The sequence below is a fragment of the Aythya marila genome (assembly GCF_965140915.1).
Source record: "Aythya marila genome assembly, chromosome: 3".
NCBI classification, from domain to species: Eukaryota; Metazoa; Chordata; class Aves; order Anseriformes; family Anatidae; genus Aythya; species Aythya marila.
Window position 1 is genome coordinate 54057637 of NC_139044.1, and position 22831 is coordinate 54080467.

A 22831-nucleotide genomic window follows, 5' to 3' on the forward strand; every position below is an offset into this window, starting at 1 on the left:
ATGTGGTCCCAAACCTATTTTATGCATGGAGGCAATTACAGTTAAATGATGTTCATGGTGATAGCTTCTTATTAGCTCTATTTTGCAGTACCCAGGCAGTTCCTGCTTGCACAGCATGTCCTTAATTGCAAGAGAAATGTCTGCCTGAAGGTCTACTCAACATCCATAGGACATTAAGAATCTTTCCCTAATTTCAATCATGAGAACTTCTCTTCAGCAGTTGACAAGATCCAAAAGCTTGGGGAGTAGTCTGCAATTAGCATCCCTTCTTCTCTTCTTTGTAGGAAAGGGATTTAACAATGATAAACGTAGTGGTCTCAAAATTGTGTGTACACCTCTTCAATCTCAGTGTCATTTCTTTCCAGATGTGAGATGCATTTAGGGAGTCTGGGAGCTAACATGGGAAAAAAGCATGTTCCTCAGCAGTGGTTTTCCTTGATTCATTTCTGCCTGGAGGGGACAGTTCTGCACTGAAAGCACGACAGAGGCCATGGGGAGCTCTGTTAATTATTGTGCTTCCCTTGCAGACAGCCTAGCCTGCAGTGAGCCCAACCCAAGGGGCTGGCCCCAGCAGTGTGGAGCCAAAGCCCTGCTGTCATCATGCATCCTTTTCAGGAGGGTATCAGAGACATGAGTTTTCACTCATGGACTGTTGGAAGTCTGTAAGCGTTTTGCTAATAACTCTAGATTTCAGTATTTTGTTCCATCCCCTGGAGAAAGCACCAAAACCGATGCACTGGGTTACAGAAGCTGTAAACTTACCAGTGAGTTCTTGCTTCTAACCCCAGTCCTGGATTTCACTTTATTGCCTTTGTCAGGCAGTTCTTCATATGCAGGAGAGCTAACGTATGGATGACCTAAAATTCGAATACAAGTTGCCTGGCTTGACTAATGTAATGGGGAGCCTTGAAGACATAAAGTTTTAAGCATGAAATGTCCTATATCTAGAGTGAGCATGTAACCAGACACTAACTCAGGCTCTAGATGGAGAGCTGCATATGTACTTACTGGTGGGGAATAGCAAGAAACAAAAGCAAAAGGAGATTGTGCAGATCTTGCATGCAGAGGTGTGAACTTGTGTTGTTGTGCTTTGTGCTGTTACATTGCCTTGCTGGGGCTTGGAGGGGAGGTGGTGGTTGTTTTTCCTCTGACTGAAGGAAATGCCCTCTCAAAAGCACCATGACAGCTATCAGTGTAAACTGTGCAGATGGTTTTGGTCAGAAGAAGAAACTCTGCTGATGTTTGCAAATGAAAGAAGATGGTGAGAGACAAGTTATAATGCAGCTTGTCTTCCTGGTCTTCTGGGAAAAAACCCTGGGGCTGCAGGTAAAAAGAGAAGCATGTGAGAATAGTGTTGGTTCATTGGCAGAAAATATGGTTGGCAACATCACTGGAGATGCTTTTGATTTCACTGATACAGGACAGGAATTTTCATTAGCATCCACCACTCTGGGCCTCCAAAGGCAGCCTTGGTCACCTGCAGTATAGGACAGGATGGTTGCATTTGACTTTGAAGTGGAAGGCAAAGATACCTAGTCATGCTGCTGACAGACTTGGGGAAGTGGAAAAGCTCTCTGCAAGCTGTAGATTTATATATATATATATATTTTTTTTTCTTTATTCTTTTTTAAAGACTGAGATACTGTTCCATTACAGTGCTGACAATAACATATGTTTTCCCCCTTGCCATGGAGAAGCATTTAAACACAATTTTAGCACATGCTGAGGTATGTGATGTGCCCAGCATTTATCCACGGGACACAAAGTCACTTCAAAGTTGCACACAGTGTCGCACACAATGCATCACACACAGGCCACAAAGTCACAGTACAGGATTTCAGACAACTACTGCATCCCAGATACCCTCATGTACTTTAATTAGGCGTTGATTCCTATTTTCTTCTGTCAGGAACGTGTAGGGCCAAAGGTAGATCTGAAAAGCCAAAATTGAAAAAATCCAGTACCTGCAGGAGATTCTGCAAAAACAAAAAGATACCTGAAAGGAAGGAAGAAGGGGAAGGATTAAATTATGGGATCAGTTGAGTCAGATACTCAGGAGCTGCCAACAGATTTTCACTTTCATTACCTGCTGTCCGTAGCACTTGTGTGCCTGTCTCTGCTTGTCAGCGTACTGTAGGCAGATCTAGACCTTCATTTGTGTGCTGATTAATTATTTCCTTCTGAAATAATTCTGAAGCCGAGTGCTCCTGTAGTACCCAAGCAAAAGCCCAATGAAACCAGGAGGAGTGTTGGTGTGGAGTTGAGGGGTCTGCCTCTGTCTTTACAGTGGGATTATTGCATCTTTTAACGTTTGAGATTCAATATGCACGAAAAGGTAAGGGTAGCCATCTCTGACTTTAAAGGCACTTAGCGGAAATATATTGTGAAAGATAAATGCAACTGCAAAGATAATGTCTTAATGGTTGCCATAGTTTCTAATTCGGCACTCAAAAAAAAAGTTTTTGTATTCAGCACAAAACACTATGGGTGAAAATGTTAAAAACTGTATTTAAGATGCTTAAATTTAAAAATTAAACCAGAATTCATTTTAAACATTTGGAGTATTAACTATTTTTTAAGCACTGGAATTAAAGCAAGTATCTTCATTTTGGTCAATTATGCTTTGAAAATATGCTTTAAAGACATTTTAAAGCATGTTATTAGCATAATAAGAATGACAAAAATACTGAAAAAAAAATCATCCACCCACATTTATAAGTGAAAAACAAAGTCCTTCTAGATCACTGTAGAGATCTAGAGACCAGCTGAATTAAGCATGAGTTTAGATTGCAATGCTTTGAGACTACTAATATGACAGAGCTCCTGTTTAGTCCAGGATACTTATATATGTATTATACATACACATATACATATACATATACATATACAAAATATATGTTGCATATACAAGTTGTTTTTCTCCTTCATTAGTGGTCCTAAGTAACGTTAAAAGTTAGCTTACAAGTGCTCAGAGTTGTCCCAGAGGCAAGCCGCTGTTTCCTTTAATTCAAAGCGGATAGAGACAGAGCAAAATTAGCCTTTTACCTTCATGGATTAAGGGCAAAAGCAGGATGGGAAACGAACTCTGCAGCTCAGTGCACCTAGATGCATCGGGACAATAGAGGGAAGCCTGCATTGCGAAGGAGGTTACTGTTATGGTAACTATCAAGCCTCCTGCCACTGAAATGGAAAGATGAAAAACAGATGTCTGTAAAGGGAAAGAGTGTTGCTCAAAGCACACAGGAACAAACAATGAGACTGTTGTTTTTCCAGTCATCTTAAAAGTATTTCAAGGTGATTGATTATTTTGTCTGTACATTTTACTTAAGAGACATAGGTCTCTTAAAAGGGTTTGAATGTTTCTTTCATGTTTCTGGAGAAGAAAAAATGCTAAAGAAAAGGCTTTCATTCATTTGATTTGCTTTAGTTTGTGTTTTTTACCTTTTGATTTATGCCAGTCCCTCAATAGGAGTTGGAAATATTACTAAAACGTTGTTTTTTTTTCCTAACGAATACACATTTAAAAAAAAACTCTGTTAATTGGTGACATCTTTTAGCTGGCATATGGCTAGCTAATAACTCAGGCTTAATTAGAAAATCTGGGGAAGAATAACTTCCTAATACGGAATTAAAAAGGCCTGTCCTGTTTTTATTTTTATTTTTAATCAAGATTGACGATATCGCGTGGACCTGAAATTTAGCTGCCTTTTTTTTTTTTTCTTTTTTTTTTTTTTTTCCCCAGTCCCAGTGGATGCGCTGTGTTTTTAACATATATCTGTTACAAAAACAGAACTTGAAGTTGCCACAACTCATGCTGATTTTAAAAACAAAGCTGAAACAATGCCTTTCCTGACAGTACAGTTACACTTTTGATAAATGTTGACCTGACATCTGTCATTGATTTTTTCAGTGCCATATGTGGTACTGTAAACATTTAATTTCCGAAAACTAGTGATATTTTTTTTTTTCATTTTTTCATTCTTGAACTTGATCTGTGGATCCCTAGTGGCTATGGGCTATTGTAAAAGCAACCACAAATGGTGGATAAGAAATGTATATGCTACGTGGTGGTCCATGTAATTGGATTTTTATACCAGGCTTTGTATCCTGGAAAATCTGACTCCTTTGAGACCATTCCTTTAGTTTTCTGTTGCACAGTCGTCTTGCCCAGTGAATCTGATATCTGCCTGCAAAATAGCCCAGTCTTCAAAAAACATCAGCTAAATGAACGGTTCCTACTCCTTTGATGTGTTCTGTGTGCTTTATCGTGTTTAAGCGTGTTGTTTCAGGGAGCCAGCATCCTTGTTCTTCAGATAGTGTGCTGCCCGGCTGCTGAGCTTTATGGTTTGGCAAATGCTGAGCTGTCAAGTTGTGCTAACGGTTTGGAAAGAGATGGATGTAAGTTTAATTGCAGTAATTAAAGGAGAAGCCTATGTTATTCCCTTGCTTGTAGCGAGGTGAATATCCTTGAAACCTGTGAAGTAGCACACTCATAACCAAGGATATATGCGCCCAGGCTTAGTGTGTCATCTGGATGCAAGAAAAAGGGTTGTGAGAGAGCAAAGAGGTGGTGGCAAGGGCAGTGCTGAATGAAGCCTTATATCTTAGCATCCTGGCACCCTAACAGTGCTGCAATACAGGGAACATGGGAGTTGCTGTGTTTTATTATGTCACTGGTATAGTTCTCCTTTTATTAATGAATTGCTTGTCAGTCTTGTAACTCTTCAGCTCCATGGCATAATGTTCTATAATGTTATATTTAAAGTTGCATTGTGCTTAGAATAGTCTGTTTGTGGACTTGATTGTTTTGTGTAAATATATCAACATAAGGATTTTTATTTTCAAGCCTGAATTTATTACTGAGCACAGTTTACGTTTCTTTTTATCGATGTAATTACTATGAGAAAGTTCAAACAAAGGACAAGCACAATTATGTGAACAAATCTTACAGAGAGCTGCCTGTTTGTTTCTCATTTTATCATTGTAAGTTCATTTGTATGCCACACCATTTAGTGGCATATACCCTTGACAGAGCATCAGTACCATTGATAATTCACGCTGACCTTCAGGGCAGTCAGCACCCTCTAGATATTTTTAGATATTTGGCTAATTTTCTCAAAGCACCTGATGTTTTGTTTATGCAGTAAATTTCACAGGCAGAGAGGCAGGTACATTTCTGGGGAGATAAAACCCACGTTCCCTTGCTATAACTGCACTTTGTCCAGCATTTGCTACATCAGGCAATGTATAAAAAATCTCATCTGGCAGGTTTTCACTGTTGTTTGTAGTAATAACAGGAGGCACGGCTGTTTCTCGTGTCCCACTTAAACTGGGATGTTGACAGTGTTTCCCATTTTTGTTAATCTGCACAAAAGGAAAAACTTGTGCACTGTGTTTGCGTGTGCTGGCACGCTGCAACTCAGCACAGAGAGGTGTGCTTGTGGGACCGAAGCGTCCCTGCCTTCCTTTAGAAGGGCCCTTTCCTTTAGCAAACTTTGTATTCACGAGCCACAATGCCCGCCTTCAGGAGGAGTAAAACCAGAGCGAAGAGTTTAGCGTTGGCTCGCAAAACCCAGCAGCAGGCAGCAGCAGCTTACGGCTCCCTGCACAGGATGTTTTCTATGGTGAGTTCGGCAGCAGCAGCCGGGAGGGCTGGGGAGGGGGACTGGGCTGCACACCCCTGCCAGGGTCTCTGTGCTTGGTGAATAGCAGCTCTGATAATCAGGGAGTGGATGCTGGTAATGTGCACTCAGTGGGTGAGTTTATATCAGTGTGCTGCACTGGACAAGGTTTGGGCTTTCTGATTTCTTTTTTTTTTTTTTTTTGGGGGGGGGGGGAGAGGGTGGGGGTGCTTGGTTGTGTATGCTGCTTGCTGCTGAGCTCCAGCAAATGGTTATTTCTTGTGTCTGTCAGAGAAAGGACTAAGTGATGATCCAGATTTTGACAAGAGGTGGGATGGTTTTAAGATGATTCTTCAGGAAAATTTGGAAGTATCCGCGGTGTTAATTTTGACCAGTTTTAACCATTTCCCTGGTTTTTGAAAAATAGTTTGGGATTGTAGGAAAAACATGGAAAAATTAAGAACTCCAATCAAGGAATGGATGGGAAATATAAAACAACAGTACACAGATGGTAGAAAAATACATGAGCCTTCTGTATTAAAGAGTGACAGCATCAGGATAGGGACCTGGCAAAGAGGAGAGACAATACTTTCACAGGGTCGGGGTTTGGGAAAGTCTGCATTTTGTGCTTTAATGTTACCTGATAGGAGCCTTCCTCCTTTTTGTGACTTGGACTGTCATGGTTCCTCTCTCTTCGCTTTTTTTTTTTTTTTTTTATGCCCTTTTCCCTTATCTTTACATTTTGTGTGGTCAGGGTGGTCAGGGTTTAACCTTCCACAATGGAAATGATTTCTGGTTTGCATTTACCTTTGATATGCCTTGGATCTGGTGACTTCAGTGAGTGATTTCCAGAGAAGCTGAGCACAGCATCTGTGAGCTCAGCAGGAGCTGCTGCTCCTTGGGGCCTGGTTGCCGCAGGCTCCTGGGCCCAGACCCCATCTCACAGACTTGGCTTACAGCTCGCGTTTCCACTGAATACCGAAGTCACCCGAGGTTCTTTCTGTGTAGCCAAGGAGAAAGATGGGCAAGGGAGGGTGCAGGTTTCCCACCACACAATTCACGTTACTATACCTTAGGCATCGAGTCAGATGAATTGTCTTGGTTGGTTTGCAGAGCCCTGCATTCAGCCTTCTTTCAGGCCTTGCCCTCTGCTGTCAGGAAAGAGTTAGGGGAGCAGCAAGCCCTCTTACTGCTCTGCTGATTTCTGCGTAACTTTGGTGATGCCTTCATGCATTACCTGCACAGGATAACTTTCCTAGTGCAAATCTCACTGTAACTGGGAAATTCTGAGTGAAAGATTTTATTTATCCTTGACTGGTTCAATTTAGCAATTTTTAAACTGTTCTAATTAAAAGGCATGCAAGAAAGACAGCTAAACAAAAGAGACCCCCAGAATTTTAGCAGGGTTGGTCAGGAACAGTTTCATCTTCTAAGTGGCCTTGAAGTTGTGGAGAAAAAAAAAAAAAAAAAAAAAAAAGAAAGACCAAAACAAAAATTGTGATGAGTGAATCTACTGCTTTAACATCTATTGCCCAAAGCTGAGCAGAAGCCTTGCCCAGAAACCTATGGTGAAAATCCCACAAGGCTGTTTTCAGTAAAAGCATGCTGATTTTTTTCAGTCTTAATGAACAGTTTAGAGGAGTGCCTGTACTGTATTGGTGTCCAACATGCGGCTGCTTTCTTCATCAGTCTTGAGGATCTAAGACCTGTGACTTTCCAGCCTTTTGCATTACTTCTTACAAAGCATTTGCCAGACTGATGGTGACAGAAAAGCCTGTACAGTGATAGACACACAAAACGCGATGGCTGCAAGGCCTGCCTTTGTTCCGGAAAGAAATGTCTTCTGATACAAAAGGAATGCGATGGACACCTCCAAAGGCTTTTTCCTTTTTCACAATGAGGGGTGTAAAAATGTCTTTGGCCAGTTGTTCCTTCTGAAAATCCCATGTAATTGTGTTTCTTCTGCTGACTGGTGCTTCCAGTCTTACTTCCTGGAAAAATATACACCAGATAGCTCTGAGCTGTAGGCTGCTCATTCTTAAAGGATACAAGACTAATCTGTTTCAGCAGCTTGCTTTCTGAGCATACACTTCCTCTATGGATAAAGAATTCAAAGGGTTAGTGATCTGCACATTGGTGTGGTCAGTGTCCTTCACAAAGGTACAGGAATCTGGAAACTTGTCAAAGGACATGCTCTGTTGTAACCTTCCCAAGGAATTTTTCTCAGCCTGAAGAGTCTTGTAAGCCTACTCAATATTTTCCTTTCCATCACTTTTTCCAAAAAAAACGAACAACCACCACTACCAACAGTAAAAAGACCCCACACCAAACCCTACTGACAGAGTACATGAGGTGTATAAATGAGAGTAGAATAAACAGCAATGAGCAGAGACACCGTAACACTAATTGACCTTGTGCAGCATTTATGCTCAATCACTATCGTTCAGTAGAAAGTCACAGGGTAGCCATGAAATTGTTGTGCTAATGCTTAACCACTGTTGATTAATGTCTTCTGCACTCTCACCAATTAATTTTATGGAGATTTTTAACTCTGTTGGGGATAGCACAGCCTCAGATGATGATACGCTTGTCTGCAAGGAGCAAAGAAAATCTGTAAGACATTCCTTGTAAGAGTATCTTTTGTTCACTTTGAAGGAATAATCTCTAATATTTCTTCTCATGACTATTATAGAAAACGGGACATGCTTCATCTTACAAGCCGAGTGCCACCGTGGTGGCTGACAGCTATGGGTCAAGCTGACAATTATGTGGACTGGAACTTTCCCTGCTAAGGTTGCTGTGAACAATCCTAATTAGGTCCTAATGTAGGAGCTAATTATGAGTCACAAACATACAGGGATAAAAAGAAAGAGTTTCTCAAGGCTGTTTCTATATATCTTTCCATTTTTTAGAGGCTGAGGGTTTATGGGACAAGAAGCTTCCTCCCTTGACTGCTGGGTCTGGTAGAAGGGTTTATACAAGTTTATTGGAAAATCTGTGAAAGCAGCCAATAAAGTGGAGCAGTGCTGCTTAACTTGATTTCTGGAATGCAAATACTTGCTTTTCTACAAACCTTGCATAACCTCCCATTCTCTTTCCCAACTTTGCCATTCAAATCTAGCACTACTAGTCTGAGTTTTTGGATCTTTAGCCTTATCTGCTGTCCAGAGCCAAAGATAAGCTGAAGCTGCTTTGCAGTTTCCTACAACTGTTGCTGAAAGTGGTGTACATAATCCCAAGTAATGGATTATGGGGAAGGTTTGTTGCTTCCAGTGTATACTCTTCGTCTCTTCTCTATACCCAGCTGCATTGCAGCCTTGGCCACAGTCAGTCACCTGGGCTTTTCTATCCACCAACTAACATAATTTTATTCTGATGGGTTGCATGCTACAAAGTTTGGCATAGATTTTTACTAAGGACTCACAGTCGTGGCCTTGTGCAAATAAAAGAAGCTGTGTGCTTGAGGACTTTACCAGATGTATCTGAGAGTCAAATTGCCAGTGTTAGGTGCTGCAGTGCCATTTTCAGAGCAAATTCAGGGTTAATTCCTACCTTAACTCAAGGATGTAACTTGGGGCTCCTCTTGAGGCTTCCTGGTTCAAAGGCACTGGACTGCCAAAGTCTGCTTTGACATCCAAAATGCCAAGGTGGCTTTGAAATTCTACGTCAATGCTAACAGGGCCTTTCCTGCCCACCCACCAGCTATAAAAGATGTGTTCTTAGGGGTTGTCGTTAGAGCCCTTCTAGAAAGATCTGTTTGAAAGAGCAAAAAGAATAAAGAGCAGGACATTGGTTGGTGTGGGAGGTGGAAACCAGCATCCAGAGTAGCATTAAAGGGTGAGGACTCCAACCCAGGTGGTTAGGGAGTTCTGGAAAGAAACAGGGCACAAGAGTTATTTTTATTCCTTTCCATTTGTTCATCATTATGAAGTTCCTCATGAATATTGTGCTTCTGGTCCAGAACCTAATGTACACCTTGTGGCTTCACTGGCAACATGTATTTATACATCTATGGTCTGTACGATGTGTAGATGTGCAATAACTTCTGTATGTATGTAACTTCTGATTGACTAGCCTTTCATGGTTCTTGGTGGCAGATGCAGCTCCAGCCCAAAACCCGAGGGTATGGAGGACATGCAGCATGTTCTCCAGCATCTGCCTATCCTACCCCTTTGTGCTGTGGTGATTGAGGAGTAACAGAGCACTTCATACACTTCCTGGTAAAACTGCATGACGATGATGTTTAGGACTGGCTTTCAATACGCTGCCTCATGTCCTTGATCTAGTACCCTTGATCAAGCATCATGTTGATGTAAATCAGGCTGCCAACATACACCTTGAGATGCAGACAGCATAAAACCTGAGTCATTCTGATACAAACTCAAAACTTTGACATCAAAAACAATGAAAACAAAACTCAGGTACTTTAGAGCTATTTAGAAGTTGTTTTAAAATATCCCTTTTTCCCCCATTTACTAAACAAAGTTATGATTTATTTCCAAAACATTAAGTGTTTTAAGTAGCACAGAGGTGTTTTTTTTCTTTTTCTTTTCTTTTTTTTTCTTTTAACATACTCCATCAGTGTGCATCTGTAACGCCAACAAACACCTTTCAGTTCACATTGTATTTTATCGGGTCCTAATAAATACTGTAAATACAGTATGTATCTGAATTTCAGAGTCCTGAAAGCTGTCATTAGATAGGATTGTGGAGGATGGTTTCACATCTTAGTGACGGAAGTAACAACTTTTTTTAGAGGTGGTGGCATTGTTCAAAACTGGAGGCTGGGAAGCTCTGGAGTGATATGGACTACGTGGCAAGTTTTTGACATTTTAACATTTATTTCCATCAGAGAGGTGTGAGGGATGTATCTGTTTTTCCACATGAATGGCTGAGATTTATTATTGCTAGTACATTTAGCCTCCACCTTACAGAGGATTTAGTATAGCTCAGTTCCGTTTCAGAATAACTTCTGTGTTTGCTCATTTGATGACACAGGATGTTGGTGAACTTCACAGTTCCACATAATCAGTGGTGAATCAGGAGATCCTAAAAGGGCCACTTGAAACAGCTTTCGCACAAAATTAGTACAGATCAAGACAGTTCTGAAATGCACTCATGTCCTGATTTCTTCACTGAAACAAGACTTCCACTTGAAATAAGGCAGCATTCATGTAGTCCTCATCTGAGTGCATTCACTAAATAGGAAATAATCAGTGGCACAGCACGTGCAACTGTCCAGTATCTCAGAGAGAGTGCATAAGACAGAAGCACTTAAGAAAAATTGTTTCATGTAGTATAAAGAGGTAGATACCAACAGTTGCTAAGGTAGAACTCGGTAATGGTAGCAATATTCTAGGAAAATGTTAGCAATATTCAGGAAAATGTTATGTATGAAAGAGAACAGTGGAATGATTTTCAATCTAAGCATTATTGCCTGAAAAAGCTGCTCTCAGATACTAGTGGTGGTCATACAAAAGCAAACTACACGACCATTTCATACTGTCAGAAAATCTTTTTCCTCCATCTTTGCTTTATAAGATTAACAGTTGCTGTTCCAGCTCCTACTTGGCTTGAAACGTAGGTTTTTTTTTTCCCCATATGTATTATTCTTCTAAAAAACTTCAAAAATTTAGGTTTCAATTTCTCATTTTTGAAAGTGTAATAAACATCTTTTGACAATCCGTGCCTTTTGAACAAAAAACCACACACACACCAGTCCCCCTAACTCCCGCCCCCCCCGCCCTGGCAACCAGCAACAAAGCCACACATCACCGTACAGGTAGCAGACAACAAATATAAGTTATTTTGGATGCTTAAAAGATCTTTATCTACCAATTCCTTCTATATTGATGTAGTGAGTGTTGCAAGACAGGTGGAAAATAGTGTGATGCTATTGTCAAAAGAATCAAATCATGATATATCTGAGTGCTCTCCCATCTTTTGCATCTCAAAAGCTTGTATGTAAAGACTCTAAATTCTTTGCACTGCAAAAGTGCTAGAAACTTTTTATTTAATTTTACTGTTATGATCTAGATCTGTTACAAATTCAAGCTGTTCAAAGCTACAAGGATATGTATTTGACAAAAATCAGCACATGCTCTGGAGCCTGAATTTGGAACAAGAGCAAAACTTGAGGAATTTAAAAATAATTATAGTACAGTTTGTATTCTAAAACATCAGTGCTTGTCTCTTTCTTTTCATTTATCAGAGTGCAGAACAGATCAGCGCACTGTGCCGAAACTTCCAAGAAGTCCAGGCGAGCAATATGGAAGGACAGAAGGACAACCAGGATCAACCTCCACGACCACTGGCTCGCCACCTTTCTGATGCAGACAGATTGAGGAAAGTCATCCAAGAACTTATGGACACTGAGAAATCCTATGTCAAGGTAATAAATAAACAGAAAACCTGGCTAGCTACACCCTTCATTTTGAGGCTGGCTATGACTCATAGATGCTCTTAATATATTTCATGCTTACCTTTATGTAACGAGGGTCATAACACACAGAGTCTGCTTACCTAATTGTTCCTGTTTTAGTAAACTGTTATAGAGGCTGTAGGATTTGATCTAGTAGCTTTAGTTTTAGTCAATTTGTATTTATATTGGAAAGTGGTAATTTATGGGAAGTAGTTATCTGTCATATTTGAACACTGGGGTCTTCCAGGGGAGGTTAGATGTAGAGCTTAGTGATACGGGTTAGTGGAAGAGGTTTAGTGATATGGTTTAGTGTTAAGTCAGAGGTTGGACTAGGTGATCTTGGAGGTCTCTTCCAACCTAACTGATTCTGTGATTCTGTGATAGATTTCCATAGTTTTCAAAATGAAAATAAATCCTGGTAGAACAGATCAGTCTCCTACAAATTATAAAAAAGTGTAATTGTGGAAAATAGTGCTTAATTATTTTTGAATCAGCAAAGTTAGAAGACACAACTCCAGTTGCTTGTAACATCATACGTCTTATTTCTCCTTTGACTGATAAGCCCATAATTTGTTAGATATGTCTCTTCTTTTTATAAATTCAAAATTAATGTGGATGAATGCAAAAAAAAAAAGTGGTAAGCTTGATATCATTGACCTTCAGCAAAGAGGAATCATTTACCTATCTCAAAAACCATACTTAGTGATATCAGCACTTGCTGCAGTAATGTGTATGGAAAACAAGAGAAAGCACTTTCAGGCTGTTGTTTTTAGAATATCCACCCACACACTAATACAACCATATGCTGGAAAGCTTGAGGAAGCTTTACCGAACACGAACTCCTGTGTATGTCCAGCTGGTGTTTCTGATAGAGAAATCGCTTGAACAAAGGAGGCATGACCATGGAGGTCACTGAAATATGCAGTAGTACCAGGCAGAATCCTAGCAGGTTGTAAATGCTCATTATGGGGTTCTCAAAGAACTGCTCGTTATTCCTTCTCCATAAGAATTTCTGCCGTTTCTTTTCTCAGGGTCACAGAGCCCTGCAGTGTGGGCCCCAACTTTGCTGCCATGCTTTGGTGTGGGATAGTAAGTCTTCAAAAGTGGCACCAATTCTTTGAAGAAGTGACTGAAACAGCCCCTAATCATGCCTCCCTGACAATATAACCGAATGCTTTAATGCCTATAGGATTTTAAAATGTTATATGTCCTTACAAATATTAGCTCTGCTATTTAAATGAGTGGCTATTTATATGGTTTATCTAACATGCATGATTAAAGCATTTGATACTGTTCACATACACAGACCTTTGTACTCTTTAGAAAGCCATTGTCTGTAACATTTTCTCCTCATGCTATACTAAAATATAATTTGTTATAATCAGTCTGTGATGCCTTAAGGATGAAACAAAAACATTACACTGAAATCAATTTGCTTTTAATTTAGCAATCACTTTAGTGCTAACAACACACAGGTGACTTAGCTACAGAAAAGGAATTTTATCTCTAGCTTTACTCCTGAAAATTACCTGTAATCCCACAGTTGTCATATAAGCAACAATTTCAAATTGTTACATAAAAAGTGAATGAGTTCTGTTTTTTGCAGGACTTAAGCTGCCTCTTTGAGCTATACCTGGAGCCTCTTCAAAATGAAACCTTCCTTACCCAAGATGAGGTGAGGGAATAACTGAAAGATATTCTTTTAATTCTTTTGTGGGTTAAGACCTTGGCATTTGGGTTTTTCATTGCTGAGAGCATGAGAGAAAAGGAAAACAACGAACATAACAATAGGAATTACACCAGTCACTGCCTTTCTGTTTGGTGCATGCATCACTCCTTTTTTAAAATGGTAATTGTTCTGACTTAACTGTTAAGAAATCTTTTGGGTTTTGTAACAGCTTTTTTTATAAAACCCATTCAAAAAGTATTAATGAAGATGTTACTGGCCTTCGTGACCTCTTTGTGTGTCGTGTCTCCTTAGTGGATTGTTTTCTCAAGACCACAGTTAGATGTATGCAGTGCTGTACCTCATAGCCTGATGTTTTTCACAGATGGAGTCCTTGTTCGGCAGCCTGCCAGAAATGCTGGATTTTCAGAAGGTGTTTCTGGAGACCCTTGAAGATGGCATATCTTCTTCCTCAGATTTTAATACACTGGAAACACCATCCCAGTTCCGGGTAAATATTTGGTCATTAAATACCTCTCAGTGTGCCTGGAAATGTTTGTAGAAATCCAGCTTTAAAACTGTTTCATATGGTTGCTTTTATGTTTGAAACATTACTTTGGATTACAGACACCTATTCAGCAGTGAAAGATAAGTGCTATTTTCCATGGTTTTATCTTCCTCTTTCCTGTGGCAGAGGATGTAAAATGGGAGATGTGGAGTAGTCATACTTCTGAGTATGCTATGAAGTAGCAACGCTTACGTGATGCATCACTTCTGTAGGAATGTTTTTGTCACTGTGCTGAATTCTTCCCTGCCTTGTGCTCCCTGCTATGCCCAGTTCACCCACTACAGACTGGAAGCTTTTCCCATTAAATGCAGCACAAGTTTCTCACGTTGCGAGGTCTAAGAGGGCGTGTGAAGTGTAGATGACTGTAGACTGTGCCCTTGCTGTGCTGTCTCCCTCCGTGGCACCTCTCAGTACCTGACATAACTGGAGGAAGGTTCCTCGGAGATGTCACTGTCAAAGAGCTAGGTGAGACTGCTGGCAGGTCTCTCTGACACTTGCTGCCTTTTGTGGAGCAAACATTGATTAAAAAGAGGGGAGAGGGCTGCTCTCCTCCTCCTTCTTCTCCTCCCCCTCCTCCTCCTTCACTACTTGTCTTTGCTTTGGGAAGCATTTTTCTAAAAAGATCTCCCTCGTGATTCAGTCCCTCCCACATCTTCCCATCCTCCCCTTCATCCAAGAAAATGAGAGGTGCCCTGTAATTACTACCTGCCTCAAAGAAGGAAAACAGTTGGAAAGCAATCCTGTGTTTGTTTTATGCTGTCCTTTCTGGCTTTGGTGCTTCTATGCCTTGCTTCCAAGTGCTCATGTGTTTTCTCAGCACAGCATACCCTATTAGGTGTCTTGTTGATTTTTGTTCCTATGCCACCTCAAAGATACAGTAAGTCAATGTCTACAGTGGTGTTACCTGTTCAGGGAGAACTGAGGAAAAAATGCAGGCTTTGCCTAAATAGGCTGAACTCTACACCCTAAGAAAAACACAGAAACATCACGGAACTACTACCAATAATGTATTCATGTAATATATATATATATGTAATATAGGATATAGAAATGAAGATAGCAGATATTCACATCATTGAGCCTGTGTTATGTGCCTGAACATTTATTTTGGATTCTAGTAATGAAGTAAATATTTTGATTGTGTTGATTTCAGAAATTGCTGTTTTCCCTTGGAGGATCCTTTCTGTATTATGCTGACCACTTTAAACTGTACAGTGGCTTCTGTGCCAACCACATCAAAGTTCAGAAAGTTCTCGAGAGAGGTAATTTATTGTCTTCATGACTGTAATTCATTAGCATGAATTTAAACGTCAGTGAAGCGCTGTAACAAATCTCCTTGACTTGCAGAGAATATTGGTACAAAGCAAGGGCTAATAGGGTATCTTTCAACAGAAATAGCTGAGATCTGCAGTTCTGCTAAAACATAGTGTAGAACTGAAGGGATGAGATTTCTTTTGTGACAAGTAAGCAGTGGCCTGAAGAGCAACAAACATCTGGCCACAAGTTTGTGCTGTCTGCAGATGCAGCTCATACTCCAAAAAGCAGCAGCTGTGTTTGGTTTCTGTATGCATACGTGTTAAAGGATGGATGTCAATCAAAGCTGCAATAAATGGCAGAGTAAGCGAGGAATTACTTCCTCTGCTATCACTTTTTTTTTTTTTTTTTTTTTTTAATTTGATACAGAATAGGTCTGCAGTGCCGTGGAAAATGTCACTTTGAAATAGTTGTTCTCAGCCCTTCTGTACATTATTTGGACATGATTATGAAATGAATAGTGTAAGGCATCTATTGAAAAATGTGGGGCTTTTGGTACACGTTGCAATTCTGTGCTTTCAAGCTATCATTTCCATGTTCAGCTGACCGACTGTTTTATTTGTATTTAGCCAAAACAGATAGTGCCTTTAAGGCCTTTCTGGATGCTCGCAATCCCACAAAGCAACACTCTTCTACACTGGAGTCATATCTCATAAAGCCTGTTCAGAGAGTGCTGAAATATCCTCTGCTTTTAAAAGAGCTGGTGTCTCTGACCGACAACGAGAGTGAGGAGCACTATCATTTGACAGGTAACTTCTTGCATTCCTCTACTGGACTGAGTATGAATTAAGTTTGATTTCCAAGCTTTTCTGAAGATGACCTAGATAATTTTCTCCCACTTATTAAACATAGCAAGTAGCTTTCTTGTGCTTTTAGCAGACATTCCCACTTCGTGTGTCCAAGTCCTGTGAGAGGTATGTATGCCCAGGATTTGTCATGACAAATAGGACTGGGGTCTTTCTCCTGAATTCTTGTGACAGGAGCATGTTAGATCATTGTGCTGTTCTTGCACCTGGGAAACACTGACCAAAGCTCCATCTTGTGGTTAATAAGTTCTTGAAATGTGTCAAAGTTTAGCAGCATCACAAAAGGATATTTTATTTGTTTGAGGCTTGGCTGTGACTCTTGCTTGCGTAGAAGTGTCCTGACTCAAAGCTCTGCTGTTTTCCCACTCAAAAAGACTTGTCTGCCTAATACATATTAGGGTTGATTGTTTTTCTAGGCTCAGATGCTTGGGACTTCACCCTGGCAAATTCCAGTTCAGGTCTGTCAGCAGCTCATAGATGAAAGTCCAGAGATTTATTTTATGGATCGATTTTCATTTTAACAAAATAGATTCAGGCCAAATATACTGTCAGCAAAAAGTCAAAAGGCTGTTACTGACTTCGAATGGAGCTTCTAGTACTGTTTCTTTGCCATTACAGCCAGGCTGGGGGTGACTCACTTGCAGGTCAGGGTAAATGCCAAGCTGCTAAAAGACTATACCATTAAGAGCTGGTAGAACTAGGGAAATTAAGTGGCCTCCTCCAAGTCCTTTGTGGATTAACATAAAAGTAATGAAATCTAGTGTCACTCTTGCCTGGAAAACAAAATTTAAACAAAACCTGACTACCAGCATTTAATTTCAAGGATAACAATCATTGAGGAATTTGCACAGCCTAGCACTGTATTTCTTAATCCACTTTGTGAAGAGCTAAATTCAATTGGTTTCCATTGAAGCTCATCAAATGACTTACTCTAGTATGGGTGTAGATTACTCTGGAGAGCCTAGTGGCCCCATTTATACAAAATGCAAAACTTAATTGTGTTTACTATCATGTTGTTGTGAGCCCCCAAATATGTGAATATTCATCACTAGAACACACTGCAGTCTTTTTCAGGCACTTAAGAGATCAGACAAGCATTTTCCACTTACTCTGATCACAAAGCATGCTTTCTGCAGTTGCTATGAGAAGCACTGATCTAAACGTAGAATTCTGTTCACCAAACCCCAGGAATGCTGCAAAAGTTTGGCTGCTTCAAGTACATTTCAATAAAAAATGTCATATTTAGAACCTACAATTGAATTACATAGCTGTCTATGAAATTTTTGAACCTTACAGAAGCACTGAAGGCAATGGAAAAAGTAGCAAGTCACATCAATGAGATGCAGAAGATTTATGAAGATTATGGCACTGTATTTGATCAACTCGTTGCAGATCAAAGTGGAACAGAGAAGGAGGTAAGAGAAGGAACATGTTTTATTCACTCCTGAAGCATTATCCCAATAGCTGTCTGGTGCGTTTATCTTTCCTGAAGTAATTTTGGGAACTTATTTGTGCTGGGCATAATTCATTCTCCTTTAATATTGTGACTTCTTTTTCATATATGCCTGTGAAGTTTCTTTTTGTCACTAGGTTACAGTAAAAATTTTCAGACAGCTGCCAGAGCTGCCTTCTGGACTGACAAGAATTGCAAGCAGGCATAGACACAATTCTCAATAGCAAAAAATAATGACATCCTCCTTCTCTCAAATGCTGCAGAGATTATCCATGCCCAAAGGCATTTAGATTTTATGCTTCAGAGTTCTTAAGTTCTTAAGACTTCTTTTTTTTCTTCCCACCCATATAAATGAAAGTGGCAATTCTAGGGGATTCACGTTAATGTCTGTTACTCTCATTCTCTACACTTCTAGTGCTGAGGCATCCATGAGTATCTGACAGAGCAAAAGCAATTAGTTGAATGAACTGTGTGCACACATCTCCCTGAACTGGGGCAGCAAGGTCTCAGCTTAGCCATTTACATTAAATGATTACTAATCAGATCAAATCAGTAAAGGTGGAGATCAGATATGAAAGATGCCTGCTCAGTTGTTTTATTTCCTCGTAAAGCCAAATCACCCTCCACTGGCTATGTAGTTTCCCATCATTTATAGGAAACAAACCTGACAGCCTGAGGGATTCTTCAGTTTCACGTTGTGGTCCACCGAAGAAAGAAGAGCCTTGGAGAACAAGGCTTCCATTAATTCTGCCATTGGCAGCATCATTAATACTAATTACTCCATAGAAATTAAAGATACTTACAGCTAATAAATCAACCCATTCACAACTGGCTATACATAAATGACAGGTCATCAGATCAACTTAATATTCTTCTAAGTTATTAATAGCAAGGACTTCTATGCAGCTTCCATAACTTAGGTGCTATTACTTTTTATGTTATTATCTATTTTTAAAAAGGGATTACTCATGCTTTCCTGCCTTAGTGTAGATCTGTCTTACTAACTTTACATACATTAAATAAAGAAAACACAGTGTTATCAATGTGTACTCACTTTAACATTTTACTCTCATCTGTGGATCACAGCATTGATTATATTTTTATTAATTGCCTGTATTTTTATCTATTGTTATAATTTAATGCAGGTGACCGAGCTTTCCATGGGAGAACTTCTGATGCATTCTACAGTTTCCTGGCTGAATCCTTTTCCATCATTGGGCAAAGCAAGAAAAGACCTTGAACTTACAGTGTTTGGTAAGCGTCTTCCTTCAGGACTCTCTGCTCTTTCAGATCTAGCTATCTAGGCTAGACTTGTATCTGAAAACATACACAGAACTGTAAGACTTCCTAACATGAAGTTTCCGTTCATTTATTTGGTGTTACTGTTTGATCCAACCTCAGATGCTTTATGTGTAATCTATGGAAAACAGTGATTTTCAAGAGACAATATTCTCTCTGGAACAATATGCTAAATTAGTCTTTCAAAGGAGACTTAAATGGTGATTTATTCCACTCCTGGCAATCCAGCCTCACCTCTGTTTTACAACTGTTGCATCAAAATGTGCTGTCGGGCAATCTCCATACAGATTATTTTAATCTGAAAGATGGAAGTGGAAATGAGAGCATACAACCAAATGTTTCACTAAATTGTATATATACTGGTAATCATTTAATAATTACCTGAGTAATCAAAAGGTTCCAGTCAAACATGCTATGCACTTATCCATTTCTTTAACAAAAACAAGCAAACAAACAAACAAGCAAAAAAACCCACAAACTTTTCTTTAAAATGTCATTTAAGAAGACAAGTTTCTCTTCCTCGGGGTTGTTGTGTACTCCTCCCCTTGGAAAGCATGAGAAATTAGGGCAGGACATGCTTACCTCTAGAAGAACGAGCAGGAGCATTTTCCACAGATTCACTTGAATGAGCGTCTCAATGATCTACACATGCCAGACGTTTGAGCCCAGGAACTGGGAGTTCCTAGCAGGACGTGTATGAATGAAAGGACTCTGGACTGATGCCTAGTTTAGACCGCTCATCATTTAGACCAATAAAACTTGGGAAGTTTTATTCCCACTTCAAAAACTGTGTGGGCAGCATGGAAAATGCACCTGTGGGACTGAGGGCAGATAGCAATTTCAGAATAGAGGTGCAGAATGGCTTCATCCTAAATGTTCAATACAAAATCTGAAGGAATAATGTTGCTATTGCATGAACAAGTATAGAATGAAAAACTCAGTTGTCACTTTAATACAGGGCAGATGCTTCTCAATCAGGATGCTTATCTTACCCTATAATATTCAGCTTCTTCAAGATAACTTCATCAAACATTACACCTGCAATTAATAGTAGTTTTCTTTTTTTTTTTTTTTCTTCTCTGTAGTCTTTAAGAGGGCTGTAATACTGGTGTATAAGGAGAACTACAAACTGAAAAAGAAAATGGTAAGTCTGCTGACAGTTAAGTGGTAGATATTTATACCCAGGATCCTGCTGCAGTATAAGATGCACCACAACAGTGCTGAAGGGGGAGTGACTGTGGTAAATAAAATGTCACCTTCTCTCACTGGGCTGGAATTTTAGCTAGTACAGCTAAAACAAATTCTCAGTATCTATGTAATAAGAACTATTTTTTGGTTCTTTAATAAGGAGCACCACCTCCTCTGTGTGAGCCACACACTAGTTCTGCCAGGTGGACAGCCATGTGGGAATCGTATTCTTTCAGATGGCATTTTTGGTGGCCAGCCTTAACACAGTGAGGGTTAAAGACCACTTTTTATTGACCCTTGATCGCTTTGAAAGGAAAGGGAGCACTATAAATGTAACCTATTCTGGCCCCATTTACAGAACTGTAAATACTAAAGCAACAAGCTGTATACCTTGAGTACCAGTGGTGAAGTACTGCAACCTGCAAATTGTAACAGATGGAGGGGCTTTAAAAGTAGTAGAAGCTACATGATTAATGTATTCTGCTAGTCTACAGCTGGGGTTTCTTCATGGGAAATTTGTACCCTAGCACTACTTATATGTAAAGTATTTTTGTAATCCGTTAAAAACAAATGCTTTTAAAAGTTGAAACAAGTACAAATTCCAAAGCTGTGTCTATCACCATTACAACTACATTTACAGTGTAGGGTACTGAAGGAAAAAGCTTTCTCCTGAGAGGTGGGTCTTTCTAAAACTAAAACCAAAAAAACTTCTTTGACTTCTACTTCTTAGAAATATCCTCTTTTTGTTTTTGCAGCCTACTAACGTTCGTGCTGGACATACTTATGGTGACTTGGATCCATTTAAGTTCCGCTGGCTGATTCCTTTATCTGCTCTTCAAGTCCGACTGGGTAACACAGCAGGTAATTTCTGTGCACTGAATACTTTGGAATGAAGTTTTCTGGCATTCTGTGTTACTGCTTCTTCGATTTGTCTTTTTGGAGCCTCTGGAAACAGGTGGTGAGAAAGTAATATCTACTGTTGTCTCTGCCCTCTGGGCACAGAGTTGATTCATAAACACTATCCTTTGATATGCTGGCTTCGTCTCTCTTCCATGAGTTCACGAAGATGCAAGATGATGTGGAGGAATGACAGAATAGAAATACCCCATGAAAAGATACTGTGAACAGGGTGGGCATTTCCCTTGGTTGACATCTTGGTGATGCACCTACTCTTTTGTGTGTGCTAACTCTTGCATTTTTACAAACGTGGGAAAGTTGACTGCATAATCTGTGGTAGTGTAGGGCTGTGGTTTTGTTTTGATCTTTATGAGTTGATCTTTATGATCCTATCCAGTTGTGTATCTTGTGTAAGGTGTCACTAGAGGAAGGATCTCTACACTGCTCTTTCTAATACCAATGGTTTTGTGAAGTAAATACAAAAATAATGCTTCCTTCCATGCACAGGAACAGAGAACAGCTGTATCTGGGAACTGATTCACACAAAGTCAGAACTAGAAGGCAGGCCAGAAACAATTTTTCAGCTATGCAGCAGGTAAGCTTTACATGGAGGTTGTACTTGACAAATTACATTAATGGATTTAAAGAATAAAAGCTCCTCTCCCACCCCCCCATGACCTTTGTGTCAGCACTTCTGAAGCATGTCTCATTCTTTAAATCTAGGCACTACGCCAGTGTTTAACTGCATAAAATATAACAATTTGAAATTAGTGAACTTGGTGCAGTGATCCAATGTCAGAAATCTGCACAGGCATATGATGATAAATGTCAGTATGACATGGGCAAAGTAACTAACTTTACCAGATTCGTGGTTGGTTAGCAGAAAATACTTCTGATAAACACCACTCAGAGGGTAATCCCTTGGGTCCTGAAGTTACTTGCAGGCTGTTTTTTCTAAGCAAGTAACAAAGATCTCAAAACACAAAATGTGCAGAATGCCTTACAACACAGAGCAATGTTAACGGCAAAACCACTACTAAAGAAATTGAGTGAAAAAACTACTACTCTAAATGACATCAGCAGAAAGCAGGAGGGCAGATTTTATTACAGATGCCTTACTTCAGAAGGGAAAATGAGGTTATCTGTTTTCTTAACTTGCAGTGACTCTGAGAACAAGACTAACATCGTGAAGGTGATCCGTTCTATTTTGCGGGAGAATTTCAGACGCCACATAAAATGTGATCTACCTCTGGAGAAAAGCTGTAAAGATCGCCTTGTCCCACTCAAGAACCGTGTGCCTGCAACAGCTAAACTGGGTAAGAAACAGGTTTTCAAAGTGAAAAATGGGCTGGAATCTAGAGTTGGCAGAATATTCACAATTGTTAACATGACTGTAGTGTCGTACTAGACACACAAATCCCATTTCTTTTTCAGGCTGGGTAGCTGTGGTGATAGTTCTCTACAACTCAGTATGTGCCAAGAGCTAAAGGAGATAAGCAAGCTTGCTGTCTCTCACTATTGATTTGTCATTAGCTGGCTTAAGGGAAGATTTAATAAGGCTCAAATTAATTTTGCTGGTTAGAAACAGAGTCCCTTTG

The 22831-nt window shown here is 39.8% G+C and overlaps 1 protein-coding gene across 7 annotated transcripts in view; it reads left to right on the top strand.

The window, feature by feature from the left end:
- The window catches only part of TIAM2 (TIAM Rac1 associated GEF 2), a 169959-nt gene that overhangs the window by 145915 nt on the left and 1213 nt on the right, over window positions 1-22831 (top strand). For 5 of the 7 annotated variants that reach the window (XM_082755843.1, XM_082755847.1, XM_082755845.1 and 2 more), the window contains 11 exons: window positions 11833-12012; window positions 13649-13717; window positions 14094-14219; window positions 15430-15538; window positions 16160-16339; window positions 17693-17811; window positions 18995-19103; window positions 20234-20292; window positions 21092-21197; window positions 21741-21828; window positions 22395-22549. In XM_082755843.1, coding sequence (XP_082611969.1) covers window positions 11833-12012; window positions 13649-13717; window positions 14094-14219; window positions 15430-15538; window positions 16160-16339; window positions 17693-17811; window positions 18995-19103; window positions 20234-20292; window positions 21092-21197; window positions 21741-21828; window positions 22395-22549 — 1300 coding nt within the window. Of the gene's footprint in view, window positions 1-5724; window positions 5757-11832; window positions 12013-13648; window positions 13718-14093; window positions 14220-15429; window positions 15539-16159; window positions 16340-17692; window positions 17812-18994; window positions 19104-20233; window positions 20293-21091; window positions 21198-21740; window positions 21829-22394; window positions 22550-22831 lie in introns of those variants that run through there. The other 2 variants (XM_082755849.1, XM_082755848.1) reach the window with 2 other exon arrangements.